This window comes from Mandrillus leucophaeus, unplaced genomic scaffold, assembly GCF_000951045.1.
Source record: "Mandrillus leucophaeus isolate KB7577 unplaced genomic scaffold, Mleu.le_1.0 Scaffold55, whole genome shotgun sequence".
NCBI lineage: Eukaryota > Metazoa > Chordata > Mammalia > Primates > Cercopithecidae > Mandrillus > Mandrillus leucophaeus.
Window position 1 is genome coordinate 3,807,089 of NW_012105919.1, and position 17,100 is coordinate 3,824,188.

General features: G+C 40.5%; 1 protein-coding gene across 3 annotated transcripts in view; it reads left to right on the forward strand.

Annotated features, from left to right (window-relative positions):
- The window catches only part of RPH3A (rabphilin 3A), a 348,495-nt gene that overhangs the window by 273,351 nt on the left and 58,044 nt on the right, over window positions 1–17,100 (forward strand). For 2 of the 3 annotated variants that reach the window (XM_011997906.1, XM_011997904.1), the window contains 2 exons: window positions 1,401–1,489; window positions 9,660–9,671. In XM_011997906.1, coding sequence (XP_011853296.1) covers window positions 1,419–1,489; window positions 9,660–9,671 — 83 coding nt within the window. In that variant the 5' untranslated portion in view covers window positions 1,401–1,418. The remainder of the gene's footprint in view (window positions 1–1,400; window positions 1,490–9,659; window positions 9,672–17,100) is intronic. The other variant, XM_011997907.1, reaches the window with a different exon arrangement.

A 17,100-nucleotide genomic window follows, 5' to 3' on the forward strand; every position in this document is an offset into this window, starting at 1 on the left:
ATACCTGAGCATATTTCTGGGGTGTGTACCTGAGTAGAATTCCTGGGCCACATGGTAGATGGACTTTTAGCTTAACAGATACTGCCAAACAGTTTTCCAAAGTGGTGGCACCATTTTATTTTTTCAGTTTTATTGAGATATAACTCACAGATAATATAGTTCACCCATTTAAAGTGGGCAATTCCATGGCTTTTGGTATTCTCACAGAGTTGTGGATCCATCACCATAATCAACTTTAGAATATTTTCACTGTCCTTACAAAGAAACCCTGCACCCCCAGCACCTCCCCCAGTCTGGGCAACCACTGATCTCATTTTCATCTTTTATAGATGTTCCTATTCTGTATACTTTATATAGGTGGAATCTCACAATATATGGCGTTTTGTGTCTGCCTTCTTTCACTTAGCATCATGTTTTCAAGGTTCACCTACATCATAGCATATGTCAATACCATATCTGTTTTTATGGTGGAACAATGCTGCATTACATGGATATACCACATTTTGTTAATCTGCTCATCAGCTGGTGAATACTGGGGTGTCTCTACTTTGTGGTTATTATGAATACTGAATGAAATGGGACAAGGGTAGATGGAGAAAGACCAAGGAGGAGTCAATTGCATTAAGTCAGGCAGGGATAGTGGCAGTTTGCATCAGCATAGTAGCAACGCAGGCTGAAAGGAGTAGGCAGATCCTAAATCTATTTTAAAGATCAAGCCAATACCATTTTCTGATAGTTTGGATGTAGAGTATTTTTTTTAAAAAAGGCAGCGACACATGGACGCAGGAAGGGGAACATCACACACCGGGGCCTATCCTGGGGTGGGGGGCCAGGGGAGGGATAGCATTAGGAGAAATACCTAATGTAGATGATGGGTTGATGGGTGCAGCAAACCACCATGGCACGTGTATACCTATGTAACAAACCTGCACGTTCTGCACATGCATCCCGGAACTTAAAGTATAATTAAAAAAAAAAGAAGAAGAAGAAAGAAAGAAAAATAAAATGAAAAAAAAAAAAAAGGCAGGGATGACGCCACAACAACTAAGTCAGATGACTTGCTCAGTAGAAACACCCTGGATTCGAGTTAAGAACTCTGGCCCACACACTGCTGGGGGTGCGGTGGCCTTCCCTCAACATCCCCGCAACAGCGTATGGAGGAGCTTGGATTTAGGTGAGGGGTTCTTCCCTCTGGTCCATTTCTTGCCAAGGGGTAACCATGACTTCCAGCAAGACACTTTTCCCCCTTAGGATCTCAGATTCCCCATCTGAAAAATGGAGAAACTAGATTTAGTTCTTTCTTCTCTATCTCACTGGGTGTGTGGTATAAATCAGGGACTTGAGAACTAAGGAGTGGCTGAATGATGGGGTGATGTCCTCTCTGGGTTGATGTTTTCCAGGAGCACTAGACGTCTACCATGACTGACACCGTGTTCAGCAACAGTTCTAACCGTTGGATGTACCCCAGTGACCGGCCCCTTCAATCAAAGTAAGTTGCTGCATGTTCCTGGGAGTGGCTTGTTTTGAGTCAATGAGGTTTTGACAGTTCTACGCTTTAAAAAAAGAAGGAATCGCTTCTTTCCCTGAGGAAGGGGGAGAGGAACCTAATGGGAGTTCAGTCATGAAAATGTCTCCCGTAGTTTGACTATTTTGCAAGGTTGGAAGAACAGATTAAATCCTGAGTTTCATGCTCTGTAGATTAGGTGGCCTGGTGGACTGGAGAGAGAACTGACCTGGTGTCAGAACCAGACTTGGGTTCTAGTTCTGGATATGAGCTAATTTACTGTGTGATGATAGGCAAGTATCTTCCCCTCTCGGGGTCCTGGTTCCCTCATCAGTCAAATAAGGAAGTTGCACTAGATCAGAGATTACAACCTGGCAGACTCTGACTTGCAGAAGTGTGTGTGTATGGTTTTTTTCTTTTTTATATTTTGGGCCTGATCATGTAAAAATTGGGAGATTTCACATGAAAGTCCAGATTTCTGACATGACTTCAAAATATCAGAAGACCTGACAATACTGGACCGCAATTTTGCCAACAGTTCAGCAGAAGACAAGTAGCAGCTCATATATTTAGACTGGCAAGATCTCTCCAGTTTTCCACAGTCCCCATCATTCCTTGTTGGTCTCCAATACCTGGCCTACTTTGGACATTTCTGTTACCCACCCATCCCAGTTGGTCTCCCTGGAATAGATGACCTCTAAGTTTCCTTAACTGTGGACTTCTGTCAATCTTTTGTTAGACAGTATTTTAGGGTCAGTTTAAGAGTTTAAATTCTGGGTGGGATAGTTGAAGATATGGTTATTTTTGTAAAAAGAATAAATGTCAGGGTGTAGTTGTTGTGGCTTGCCCAAAGAATGGAGAAAGGCTTTTTTTTTTTTTTTTTTTTTTTAAATTTGAGACAGGGTCTTGCTCCGTTGCCCAGGCTGAAGCGTAATGGTGCAATCATAGCTTATTGCCTTGACCTCCCGGGCTCAAGCAATCCTCTTGTCTCAGCCTCCTAAGTGGCTTGGACTACAGGCATGCACCACCATGCCTGGCTAATTTTAATTTCTTTTTGTAGAGATAGGGTCTTGCTATGTTGACCAGGCTAGTCTCAAACTCCTGGGCTCAAGTGATCCTCCTGCCTTGGTCTCCCAAAGTGCTGGGATTACAGGTATGAGCCACTACCCCTAGCCTACAAAGGCTTTTTAGCAAAGATTTTTCCTTATTGGAGAGCAGTGTTTCCCTAAACTTGGTCATTCGAACACCACTTTTACAATTTTTACCTCATCTATGAAATATCATTATTGTTATTTTCTCTTAATTGGCTACTTATAAAATGTAAGCACTCTAACAAGAGCTTTTTTTTTAATCACAAATGGATGTAAGTGGATAATTAGTTCATGCTTTCTATGAACAAAGGTAACCATGAAGACAAATAATTTTAAAAAAACAATGTTATTACATTCTAGCTATAAACTGTAGCCTCACAGAGGCTCTGAGCCTGAGACTTGCTTCCCACTTAAAAAGGCAACTAGCAAGTGATAGAGAAGTGTTAAAATCATATGAGCACTTTCTCCTTGAAGTACGTGAGGTTGGAAAGGAGATTGAAATGGGAATGCCTTTCTTATTATTAAATATTGCCCTGTCATTTACTGTCTGATTAATTTTTGTTCTAATTTCTATTAAATAATCCTTTCTCATTTTCTTAAGTGTATTCTATTACTTGCTAAATACTTGGGTTGTGTACTTACCTCATTAATATAAAACTTCCCTTTTTTCTAATATTAGTAATTATAAATGTGATCGACAAAGTACCACATTCAAATGATCCCACAAGCTTCAACATATAGTGTTTTCATTGTTTCTCATTTCTATGTATTTTAAAATTTCTCTTATGATTTCTACTTTAACCCAAGAGTGATTTAGAGGTATATTTAAAAATTTCTAGATGTTTGAGGATTCTTAACTTATTACTTTTTTCGTTATTAAACTCAAATTTAATGGCATTTCGGTTGGAGAATATGACCCATATGATACTTCATCTTTGAAATGTGTTAAGATTTGACTTATAACCAGATTTTGGGCTATGCTCAAAGAGTACATAAGAAAAATGTGCATTCTATAATTATAGTTTGTAAGGTCACTCACATATCAAAATGAGATTATTAATTGTGTTTATAACATGTTTTTACATTTACGGCTTTTTAGTCTACTTGTATTTATGCTGAAATCTCCTTCAGTCACCGTGGATCTGTCAGTTTCTCCTTGTGGTTCTGTGAGATGGCTACAGGTTTGGAGTTGACCTATATTACTGAAAAGTTGAACCTTTTATCATTATGTAATGTCTCTCTTTATCTCTAATAATGATTTTTTTGTCCTAAACTCCCTTTTGTGATATTAAAAAACAACATCAGCTTTCTTTAGTATTTTTTTATCCTTTTATGTTTAATCTTTTAGTCCTCTTACATTTCAGGTAAGGGAATATAAAGGATATTTTTAGCTAGATTTTGTTTCTTTTGTTATTGTTTAATTCAGTGCGGTAATCTTTGTCTTTTAGGTGATGATTTTAATCCATTTACAGATACTGTAATTATCAGCAAACTCTTTCCATAAAGGACCAAATAGTAAATATTTCAGGCTTTTCTGGCCATAAAGTCTCCATTGCAACAACTCCACTTTCACTGTTCTAGTGCAAAATCAGCCATAGGCAACATGCACATCAATGGGCATGGCTTTTTGGTTTGTTTGTTTTTGTTTTTTTTTTAAATAAAAACAGGCAGCTGACTGTATTTGGCCTGTAGCCTATCGTTTGCTGATCTATTATATAGTTTAACTTTTCTACTCTCTTGTTGTTTTGGTCTCTCTTTTTCTATGGTTCTTTTGTTTCTCTCCTTGCCTTTTATTTTTATTAATTGGTTAACTGGGCTTGGGGGTTTACAAATTCTACTTTTCTCGTTATTGGTTTCAAAGTCATGTGGTTCATTCCTATGATTTCCATAGCTATCCTTAAAGTATTACCATTCATAGCTAATCATGTCTGGAGTTACTCACTGTCTCAACATCTTCCTCTAGGTAACACAAGGTGCTTAAAACACTCTAACAACATCTTAATTCCAACCCTCCTTACCTACATACGACTCTTCTCTAGTATCTTAGTTTAATTCTTTATTTAACTCCATATATTAGACATTATTATTTTATACTGGCATTTAAAAAAAATTTTTCCTGTCTTCTAGTTTTCTGGTTCAATGTTCAAATCTTCCTGAATCTTGGTCCTTCTTGGGGCCACTTTACTTCTTCCTGAAGTACAGCTTTTCATTTGGTAAAATTCTGTTGGTAAGCTCTCTCAGACTGTGTGTATCTTAAAACATCGATTTAGCCCTTGTTCTTGAAGGTTGCAGCATTCTAGGTAGACTTTGAAGGATTGGTTGTGCTTTCAAGTGTCTGTTAAGAGTCTTAAGTCAACAAATTGCCCTTCCTCTGTAGATGATTTTTCCCTCCACATAAGACCTTCTTTTTGATGTTCTGTAGAACGATGTGCTTAAGTGTATATTTCTCATTGTTTTTTTCTACTTGTTGTGTGTTGTGCTTCCTGAAACAGTGGATTCATGTTTTCCAACATGAAAAATCTAGAAATTTTCTAGTTCTAGAAAATTCTCAGCATTATCTCTTGAAATATTTTTCTTTCTTCGGTTCTCCCTATTTTCCCTATCTGGAATCTGATTAGATAAATATTAGACCTCCATGTTGCTTATTCTCTCTCTCACTTTTTTCTTTGAGTTGGGGTCTTGCTCTGTCTGTTCTCTCTTTCATATTTTATATCTCTTTACCTCTCTGCTGTATTTTGGGTAATTTCTTCACGTCTTTCATCCTGGCTATACTCTGTCTTAAAGCATATTAATTGGCCATTAAACCACCCATTGCATTTTAGAGTTTAGCAGTTACATATTTTATTTCTAAAAATTATTTTTCATTCTTTTTAGTATCTTCCTAACCATTTTTAGTCTCTTGACTCTTGCTTGTTTTAATCCACATTTTATTTCTTTAAGTATTTCACATACAGTAACTTCACATTCTGTATCCAATAATTTTATCTGATTCAGTGGCATGCTGGATATGTACCATAAAAGCTCATTAGAATGGATGTTAAATTTTTAGGAATTTTGTGAGCCAGTTAATAAACATGGCCGTTATTAAAAATTAAGATATATATTAGCCAGGAACTATGGCTCACACCTATAATCCCAGCAATTTGGGAGGCCAAGGTGGGAGGATCACTTGAGGCCAGGAGTTTGAGACCAGCCTGGCCAACACAGTGAGACTCCATCTCTACAACAAATTTAAAAATTAGCTGGATGTGGTGGTGCATGCCTGTGGTCTCAACTACTCAGGACACTGAAGCAGGAGAATTGCTTGAACCCAGGAGTTCGAGGCTGCAGTGAGCTATGATTATGCCACTGCACTCCAGCTTGGGTAACAGAGAGACCCTTTCCCTGAAATGAATAAATATATATTTATAGTTAAATCATATTACACACAATGATGATAAATATTCAAAATCAAACATGTTTCAATTATTTCACTATCTTTTTTTTTTTTTGAGACAGAGTCTTGCTCTTTTGCCTAGGCTGGAGTGCAATGGCACAATCTTGGCTCACTGAAACCTTCACCTCCCAGGTTCAAGCGATTCTTTTGTCTCCCTCCCAACGGGGTTTCACCATGTTGGCCAGGCTGGTCTTGAACTCCTGACCTCAGGTGATCTTCCCATCTTGGCCTCCCAAAATGCTCGGATTACAGGTGTGAGCCACTACGCCTGACCTGTTTTACTACATTTTTATATTCTCTGTTATTTATGTCTATTATGCCTGTAAGGTGGAAATACTATATAAAGGTATGCTGCTGTACATTTATTCCCAGCTCTTCATTTAGTCACATCATGTTGGCATTTGAAATCAGCCTCCACGGGCTCTTTCCCCAGAGAGTCAGTTGTTAAACATTTACCAGCACACCACTGCCTGAAGCCTCTGACCATGTAGGTCTGTTGTTTGTCTTTCCTGCAGATTTTCACTCATAATTACTTGCACTTTGAATGCTCAGTCTGTGAGAATCCTAGGGACCTACCTTGGGAACATTTTTCTTCAGAGGTATTTACACTTGCTTCTGCCAGGAGTGAGATGCTCTGGTCATCCAGAAATACTTTTGCTCCCTTTGAGGGTCCTGGCTCCATGTGCGTATCTCCAATTCAGCTTCTGCACCTGTCAGGATCTCCATATCAGCCCCTGGAATGTAATGTTGGTATTTGCATTGGTTTATTGCTCACAGCTCCCTGTTCTGGATTCAGTTTGCTGAATTTCCTTTTTTAAAATATGCTTTATAGAGGTATAATTAATATACCTTCAACGGTACACAATTAGGGTAATTTAAAGTACAATTTGATAATTTGATATTTTTATTTTTTTAGAGACAGTATCTCACTCTGTTGCATAGGCCAGAGTGCAATAGCACAACCACAGCTCACTGTAGCTTCGACTGCCCAGGTTCAAGCAATCCTCCCATCTTGACTTCCTGAGAACCTGGAACTGTGGGTACACATTACTGCACCTGGTTAAGTTTTTTTTTTAATAGAGACAAGGTCTTGCCTAGCCTGTTGCCCAGGCTGGTTCCAAACTCCTGGACTCCAGTGATCCTCTAGCCTTGGCCTCCCAAAATGCTGGAATTACTGGCATGAGCCACCATCAGCCATAAAAACGTGTATATACCCATGAAATCATCACAGTAATCAAGATAATGAACATATACATCCATCGCCAAAACTTCCTTGTTACCCTTTATAGTTCCTCCTTCTTACCCCTCCCTCTCCCCACCCATCCCTAAGTCATCACTATTTAGCAATAAATTTGTTTGCTTTTTCTGGAACTTCATATAAATGGAATCATCCAGTGTGTACCCTTTGTGCAAGGGAGCTATCTGTCTTCTTTCACTCAGTGTAATTATTTTGAGATCCAATCATATTGTTTTATATATCAATATTTGTTTCTTTTAATTTCTGAATATTATTCCATTATGCGAATATGCCACAGTTCATTTACTCATTCATCCATTGATGAACAGTGGGTTTGGGCTAGTACAAATAAAACTTTGTATAGACACATACTTTCATTTCTTTGGGGTGATTACCTAAAAGTGGAGTGTTTCAGTCGTATGGTAGATGCTGGTTTAACTTTTTAAGAAACTGTCAAACTGTTTTTCAAGTTTATTGTATTATTTAAAATTTCCACCAGAAGTGGATGACAGTTCCAGCTTCCCTACCACCTCAGCAGCACTTGGTATGATCAGTCTTTCTAATTTTAACCTTCTTGGTGTGTGTATAGTGGTTCATCGTGGTTTTAATTTGCATTTCCCTAATAATTAATGATGTTAGACATACAAATATAAATTTTTTCCATTTGTATAAATCTTTGTTGAAGTATCTTTTCAAATCTTTTGTCCATTTTTAAAATCAGGTAATTCATCTTCTTATTATTAAGTTTTACAAGTTTCCTTATGTTAGAGATAAAATCCCTTGTGGATATACATGTTGCAAATACTCTCTCCAAGTCTGTTACTTACCTTTCCTTTTCCATAACAGAGTCTTTTGAAGAGAAAAAGTTTTTTATTTTAATTAAATCTATTTGGTTTATTCATTTGGAGAATTTCCTTACTTTCTAGAAATCCCAGAACTGCATTTTTTTAAAGTTTGCTTTAATTTTTCTAGGATCTAATTTTATATTGGTAAAGGGTCTTTCTGAATATTTAGTCCACCCATGTACTCCAAAGCAAATGTCTCATGTCTGTTTACTACTTCTATCTAATACCTCCTCCAGTTCTACAAGTTTTACTGTTTTGAAGACACTATTGAACTCTGTTGGTTTCCTTTTTCATAGGAAATTGCTAGTTTCCAAAGCCCTTTTCACGATGTCTTCTTGGAGCCAAACTTATTTTGCAGAGAATATTTCCTCAGCCAGAAAGTGTGTCTCTGTAAGATAAACAGTTGCCTGAAGGGTGGATGGGGTAAAATATTTATTTTATTTAAGAAATGTCAGTTAATTAAAATCTCATCCATCAGAGTTTACTTTAGTCGATATGAAGCCAAACAATTTGCCTTACAATTAAATTAAAATTATCCAAACAGTCTGGACGCCATTTCATTAAAGCGTTCCTGGGCTCCCATGAAACATGTTGGCATTCTGAATGCATCTGGCTGGCTTGATTGCTGCTGCCTTTTCTTCAGATATTAAAATTATTTTCCAATAAATGCTAATGGGTGAATTACAGTCATCACACATGCTATCTAGTCTGTTGCAGTGGTGGTAAAGTAATGCAGACACTTATAATGTCTTTCTCCAGTAAATTAACAAATCCAGTCGTAATTAACTGCTGGCTAGCCAGACATGCTTCCTGCTTTTGTTATTTTCAAATGTCTTCCTCTCTCACTGTCCTTGAATTTAATGATCACGTTTGAAACCAACAACAGGGGAATTTGAGAGAAATGAATGCGTCTACTCCTTGCTTGGTTAGGGCAATGGTTCAGTTCTTCATGTTAAGAATACATGGGGAGAAATGCTGGTCTTTGACAGTTGATACTTCTGTCTAGCATTCAAGTCTGCAAACCAGAGAGTGCCAGACATGGGAGGTGGAAACTGAGGCACAAAGAGACGATATGACCTGCTTTTTGTTGCATGCCTCATAAATGGAGATGCTGGTCTCCAGTCTAGAGGGGAAGAACTTGCTTTCCCAAACTGGGGAACTACAAGGTCTACTGTTCAGGGCCCATTGCTCTACCTAGTGTGGTCCTTGTCCCTCAGTGTTTGAAATAACAGAAACCAAGAAAGATGATGGCCATGAGATCATTCAGTGATTTCTTTTTAGTGCCCCAAACCATTATTCAAATACATACATGATCAGCTTAGTTAATTAATAAGCCAAACTGGCTGGTCAATTTAATCAAAGATGTGGATTTCATAACGCTATGTTGAAGCAGCCTTGTTTTAGATAATGGCTGAAACAAAATGGAAGTAGGTCATCATAATTCAAACTATGTGAGTGTTGCATCCAGACAGTGTTGATATTGTGACGATTTCTTACCTAACTTTATTCATTTTTTTCTTTCTCTCCTTTCTCTGCCTTCCTTCAGTGATAAAGAACAGTGAGTATTTTATAACTTATTTATTTATTTTTTTTACACTGTATTTTATCTCTTTCTCTGATCAAGGTGGCTTGCCCCTGAAGAGAGATGGTTAAAAAAGGAACTAGCAAATTTTAAATATTTTTTTAAAAAGCTAAAATATAAAAAATACCCACACCCACCTTAGGAAAAAATACTTATTAAAAAAAAAAAAACTCACACCAAACTTGATAAAAGGATACAAGATATTTCTTAGCCCTCAATTCTTGTTAGTGATGTGTAGGATTTCAGCAAGTTTATTGGCCACTCAGTGCCCTTGTTTCTGCAGCATTTTGCTAGGGACCACTGTTCTGCGATAAGGAAAATGTTAACTCTAATACCTGCTACCATGAATAAAAGATGATGATGAACAGGGCAGGGCTCTGGATTGTTATGTGCTGTACATTTGGTCTTTGTCACCTCATCAGAGGTCATCCTGATTTCCCAGCAAAATACCTTTGACGCAGAGGCCCTATCTTTTCTCACAACTTTTGTGTTTTTAATTGGATTCATTTCCTAAATACGCATGACAGATAGGATGCCAGGTCCAATAAATGAGCAGCCAGACTGCAAAGCAGCCCCATCTTCAGTTGCGTGCACACATTCAGAAACTATGGAAAGTCATTTTTACCTCCCCTCCCCGCAATCATGGGACTCTGGGACTCACGGTCCCTGTGGCCTGGGACACAGCCCTTCACCTCCTTGAGTGTTGGTTATCTTGTTTGTAAAATAGGCACAGTAACCCTGCCCCTCCCTCCTCACTGGCTGGTGGTGGGATCAAATGAGATGTTTGCAGGAAGCTTCATCAACTGTAAAGCTTAACCAAGCAAAGTTAGATGAAGGTGTGAATTACAGCCTTGCCTTACCCTTATGTTTATATAGAAGACTCTTGTGCAACTTTTTCAGCCTTTTTGGACCCAAATAACCACATTATCAGACCCAGAATGCTCTAAAGATTTAGTTATCACAGCTAATATGTAGCCAGGAGACCCAGGAAAACTCTTCTCCCTGCCCTGTGCCTCAGTTTCTCCATCTGTCAGATGAGAGCTTTCAACAAGCTACCTTGTAAAGATTATTTGAATGCTCTACAAGCTCTGTTGTTGGCTGACAGGACCCTGGACAGGCAAGATCTGCTTTCTATGAAATCATGAGTATATTATTCAGACATGCTGGAGAGAGATGCTGGGTCATTGTCAGATTACAAATATAAACATCACAAGAGAGAAGTTCATGACTCCAGAGGCTCTCAAGGCTCTTAGAGGTTTCACGAATGCTGCAGGTTGAAAGGTAGCATGTTCATCCTCTTCCCCTCTGTCCTTCAACCCCAAGATCCTCCCCTCCCTCCCTCCTCCCTTCCCTCCCTCTCTCCTTCCCCCCACTCCCTTTCTTCCTCCCTCCCTCCCTTCCTTCCTCCCTTCCTCTATTAATAAACACTTACACCGAGTACCTACTAAATACCAAGCACCATGCTAAGCACCAGGGACGCAGTTAGCCAAGTATAAAGGTATGTCTAGTGGAGTCTACAAACAAATAAAGGGCCAGTCACCAACAAATACACTCCGGTATGTGCGGAGCTATAATCATAGAATCACAGTGGACTGTGGAGCACAAAGACAGTCCCCTAGCTCAGACCCGAGGGTGATGATGGAGAGCTTCCTGGAAGAAGTGATGTGTAAGCTGAGACCAGGAGAGGGAGGAGCACTAGGTGGAGGAGACAGAGGAGCTCCCGGTAGGGGACACAGCATCTGCCAAGCCCAACTGTGAGAGACAACGTGGGATTTTATAAGAACAGAATGGAATTCAGTCTGGCTAAAAAGGTTAACAGGAGCCCCAGGTCCCCTTGGCATTCTGAGGACGTGGGGGACCCACAGCATCCCTTCTGCACCCCTCATTAGTCTGGATGGGGTAAATTTCATCCAAAGGGGCCTTTATACCAGCTAGTCATGGGCAAAACATTCTGTGGTGTAGCTGCCCCTCCTTTCCTTCAGGATTCATTAAAATCCCATTCACTGTGCTCTAAAGAGACTTCCTGCAGACACCTGCCCATGTTGGCATCCAAGGCGAAGGCAGGGAGAGAAGAAGAAAGAAAAGAAAAAGGATTAATTTTCTGCACACCTCTGCTGTTGAATGCTTCAGAGCTTTCATGCCCTGACAGCTTTTCTATCATCCCACTCCTTTAGGGAGTTATAATTTATTAATAGGGACATCTGGCGAGTATTTATTATGTGACTATTGTGTGCATGCAATGAAGAATCAAGGTGGGAGGCAGGAAAGATATGGGAGGCTGCCCTTTGCAGTATTTCAAGGGGAAACATCTATGAGGGGCTTCCATCTGGAGTTGGGGCTAATTTCCTTTTGTGTTGGGGTCCACTGATGCTGGCCTTGGTGGGTGGCTTCATTCTGACCCTCTCGTGGTGCACCTGAGCAGGTGCCTTCTGGTAGCAGATGAAGCACATCGAGAAGGCTGGTTTCTCAAGTCCTGGACCATCCTCTCTCTACTCATGATTCTTGGCAATTCCCTTTCTCCTTGTGAGTCTCAGGCATCTGGGAAAATGAGCAGGTTACCTACAGTGGTCTTTAGACTTTTTCTTAGCAGTGAAAGTCTTTCTTTGAATAATACTTTATTCAGAAGCCAAATATTTGAGACAGATAAGAGTGGAGCTGGATAAAGACCTTTAGTGGCTGAAAGCATTAAAAATAGTATGGTAAACATTATACAACTGGAATTTAACATAATGGTAAACTGTAAAATAAGTGTAGAAAGTCTAACAAGTTTCACTCTTTTTTTTCTTTTTCTTTTTTTTTGCCATGGTGAAAAATGTATCAGTTAGCTTTTGCTGTGTAACAAACCATCTTAAAACTCAGTGGCTTAGAACAGTTAGTTGTTCTCAGGCATCTGGGCTTGGTAACTGACTCTATGGACTTTGGCTAGGCTCATTTATGCATCAAAGGGTTGGCTGATCTAAGATGACCATGTCTGGAATGATACATTTCTTCCAACATGATATCACATGCGTCACCTTCCAACAGGATATCCTGGGTTTTCCCATGGTGATGGCAGGGTATAAGAGTAAACAGAAACACACAAGGCCTTTGGAGGCATTGCCTCTGGACTAGTGCAACATCACTCCCCTGCATTTTATTGCCCACAGCAAGTCCTAAGTCTGGGCTAGATTTAAGGAGTAGCAAAACAGATGCTAGAGCCAGGCGTGGTGGCTCATGCCCGGAATCCTAGCACTTTGGGAGGCCGAGGTGGGCAGATCGCTTGAGGTCAGGAATTCGAGACCAGCCTGGCCAACGTAGTGAAATTCTGTCTCTATTAAAAACACAAAAAACTACCTGGGCATGGTGGTGCACGCCTGTAGTCCCAGCTACTCAGGAGGCTGATGCGGGAGAATTACTTGAACTCAGGAGGTGGAGGTTGCAGTGAGCCGAGATTGTGCCACTGCACTCCATCCTGGGCAACCAAGTGAGACACAATCTCAAAAAGAAAGAAGAGAAAATAGACCCTGACTTTTCGGTGATCAATTTCAAATTCACATGGCATAGGGCATGTATACAGAGAAGAGTGAAATATTGGGGCCATCCTTACAATAAACCATATTTCATGCTTTTACTAAAATACTACATATTAATTTTTTTCCCCAATGTTTGTCTCTTTTTTTCTTTCTAAATTTTAAAATTTTTTTATTGACATAAAATAGTTTACATATTTTGGGGGTACATGTGATATTTTGGTACTATGTACAATGTGGAATAATCAAATCAGGGTAATTGAAATACGTATCACCTCAAACATTTATCATTTATTTGTGTTGAGAACATTTTAATTCTAATCTTCTAGTTATTTTGAATATACAATAAAATATTGTTAATTATAGTCATCCTATTCATTGTGCTACCAAATATTAGATCTTATTCCTTCTATCTACGAGTATTTTTGTACCCATTAACCATCCCGACTTTATTCCTTCCTCTCCTGCAAATGCAAATTCTCAAGTCCCACCCCAGACCTTCTGAACCTAAATTTCTGCAAAGGGCCCAGAAATCTGCATTCTGGCTAGCTCACCAAGTGAATCTTAGGCATGCTAAAGTTTGAGAAGTGATGAACTCTATCACAGGCCACCCCTCTGCACTGCTCAGAGGCTTTTATAGGTTCAGACCAGTACCTAGATAGGGTTTATGTTATCTTTTCCCAGTAAAGGTGTTTAGGTTCTAGAGTGGGCAGTAAAGTGCCTTCTAAAATAATAGGTGTATTTTGGGTAGGGGCATACAACCAATTCACTGCTTCCACCTCAAAGGCAGCTCTGAGCATTTCTTCCTGCAGCCAGGACGTGGCACATTGTTCTTTGCAGATTAGCTAGTGGTAGACAGGCCCTAGAGAGCCCCCAAGTTCTTCATCATCTGGGGGAACGTGCTTGTTTCCATCCCCATTCACATCACACATACCATCAGCATTTTAAGCCAGTGATGGGCTCTTGGTGTCTCTATACTTTACATTCCCCTAATTAGACCAATCTACTGTGATGCTCAGAATGAAGCCCTATTAAGCTTCATGTGGTGATGCACACCTCTAGTCCCAGCTACTTGGAAGGCTGAGGTGGGAGGATTGCTTAAGCTCAGGAGCTCAAATCCAGCATGGACAACATAACAAGACCTTGTCTCTTAAAAACGAAACAAAACAAAACAAAACGAAAAACACCTCATTGGAAAAAATATACAAAAAAGATATTTGGAACCAACAGTCAAAAGTCCCTGAGATTCAAGCTTCCTCTAAACTGAAGAGCCACGAATAATTAAGATGAGGGGGGCAGGGGGTCTGGAAGAGTTGACTATGGCCTGGGAGACAGAACGTGAGATTGAACCATCTGGCTGCCTTTTAGAAAGGCAGGATAGCATGGTGGCTCAGAGCATAGGACATCCCCCCTGGAGTTGGCTTTGCTACTTCAAGCTGTGCGGCCTTAGGCAAGTGATTAACCTCTCTGAACCTTGGTATACTCGAGAGGAGAATAATGTTTACCTCAAAGGTATTGCAAAAATTCAACAAGACAGTAAATGTAAACCCTATGACATAAATATTATTATTAACTCCATTTGACAGATGGAGATTAGAGTCCAGAGGGATAAAATACTTTCCCCTAAGTCACACAGTGCCAGGGTTTGAATGCAGATTGTTCTGAATCTAAAGCTCGAGTTTGATTTGTTTTGTTTTGTTTTGCTTTGTTTTCCATTGCATCCTAATATCTCAGTAGATTCTGGTCTGGGGTTAGTGTATCCGATCGAGAAAGGAAATCTGGGAGCTGCAGGAAGGGTGTTTCTGAAAGTTCATTTTCTCCAGCATTCATTCCTGCCACTTAAAGTCAGCTAGGTTAGTTGGTCTCTCTCCTATCTCTCTCTCTCTCTCTCTCTCTCTCTCTCTCTCTCTCTCTGTCTGTCTGTCTCTCTGTCTCTCTCTCCTGAATAGCTAAATCAGCTAGGCTCATGTTTGTGCAGATGGGCAAGGAATTGATTTGGACACTCCTACTACCATGGCTTTAAGATGTCAAAGAGCTTCCTGATTTCAAATGCCAGTCAGTGATCCAGGCTGCACGTTTTGTTTCATTCCATTGGTTTCTTCCCACCCTGGGTCATTGTCTTCCCATCTGTCTTCCCTACTCCTCCCTATCAAAACATTCTATTTATTCATTCTTTCTTTCATTCAGATTCAGTGCCCACTATATGTGCAGTGCTATTAGGTAATTTTTCACTGAATTGCCACTGTGGCAAGGATTTGAGACACAGTTTCATACCAAAAATATTTAATAAGAAGAAAAAGAAAACACAAGTTCACCTTTTTGGAGCATTTACCAAGTCCTAGGATCTACGCTAAACACTTTTTATGCACGGTCTAGTTGACCCTCATATGAGCTTAATGAGCTCACTAGTACGTATTCCCTTTAACAGGTGAGGAAACTAAGACTCAGAGATGCTATGTAACTTGTTCCTAAGGTTGCACATCCAGGCAGGGCAGTGCCAGAAAAGAAATCGGAGCTCTATGACCTCAAAGCCTACTCCTGCATCCCCTCTCTTAGGTTACTGTATCTTCATAGCAGCCAGGGCTGTCATTGTAGGCAGCCACCAGGTCTGCTTAGGTTGAAGGGCTACTCTGCCAGCAGCTAGCTAATGAGTTACTGTGAAAAATGCCAGCACTCACCTGGAGAGGCAGTCCCACGAAACTGTGGAGCACATCTCAGTTTGCTTGCAAAGTTCCCGGTGCAATTCATCCCTCACTAAAAAGTTAGGGCATCCTGGTAGATTAAGAGGATGGTCACAATAGCAAGGGCTGCTGTTTCCTGGGCACTTGGCATGCACTTTCATATTTAATCTTCCCAAGGACCCTGTGATGCATGCCCTATTAACATTCTCAATTAACAGACCAGGAAACTGAGGTTCAGAGCAGAGCAGAGGCCCAGCACATACTGCCAACAAGTGTCAGACCCAGGATTCCACTCATTAACTCTGCCAAGTCAACAAGGGGTCAAATTAGCACATAGTAGGCCCGCTGGGTATTTTCTGGATTGGATACAATTCTCTAACTTGTCCAAGGGGAACAATACTTTGGTCTCTGGCTTCGGTCTTTAACAAGATCCCAACGCTGGACTCTGGCTCTGGTCTTAAGGACACAGAGCTGCCATCCTGTGTCCAGAAGCCCTTGGCAAGGGTCTTATCCCAAGGACCCGATTCTTGACGACCTTGTGCTCACATCGCTCCTCGACTCAGGAAGACCTAGACAAGCCCATTCTGTCCCCTGAGAGCAAAAGCTTTGGTCTGAAAAACTGATCTTGTTTCTGTCTGTTTGCTTCTGGAATTAAAACATGAAAATCCACAGGAGGCTTGCAGATTCCCACTGAGACCAATCGGCGACATTTTCAAACACGATGAGCTGTTTGTCAACTACGTGTTCTGGAGCAGAGGATGGGGGAAGGGTTTGGAAAGGTGCCAGCAGCCTCCCGCAGGGCTGCTCATCTGCAGTCTGCAGATGGAGGCAATTATCCTAGGCAGGGCCTCTCGGGGACCCCCAGCCCTGCTTATGTCTCTGGAGCCATGTGTGTTCAGATGCTTGCATTTCCTGTGCACAATAACACTGGCAATGGTGTGGTGGTGGGGTGTGAGCCATTGACTTCAGGTCAGGCTGGCTCCTGACCAGATTGTGAGCTGCAGGAATGTGTCCTTGGAGGGTCTTCACTGGGGACTAGGCCTAGAATCTCACATGTGTTCAGTTTTGGTCACTGAGCTGCTTTGTAATGGCAGAAAATAAAGGAGGATCAACAGAGAAATCCAGGAAGAGATGCGGCGGCAAATAAGGGAGAATAGGGGCAGGTGAAATGTCCATTTCCATGGAAAACTGATGAGACTTGGGAGTGGCTGAATT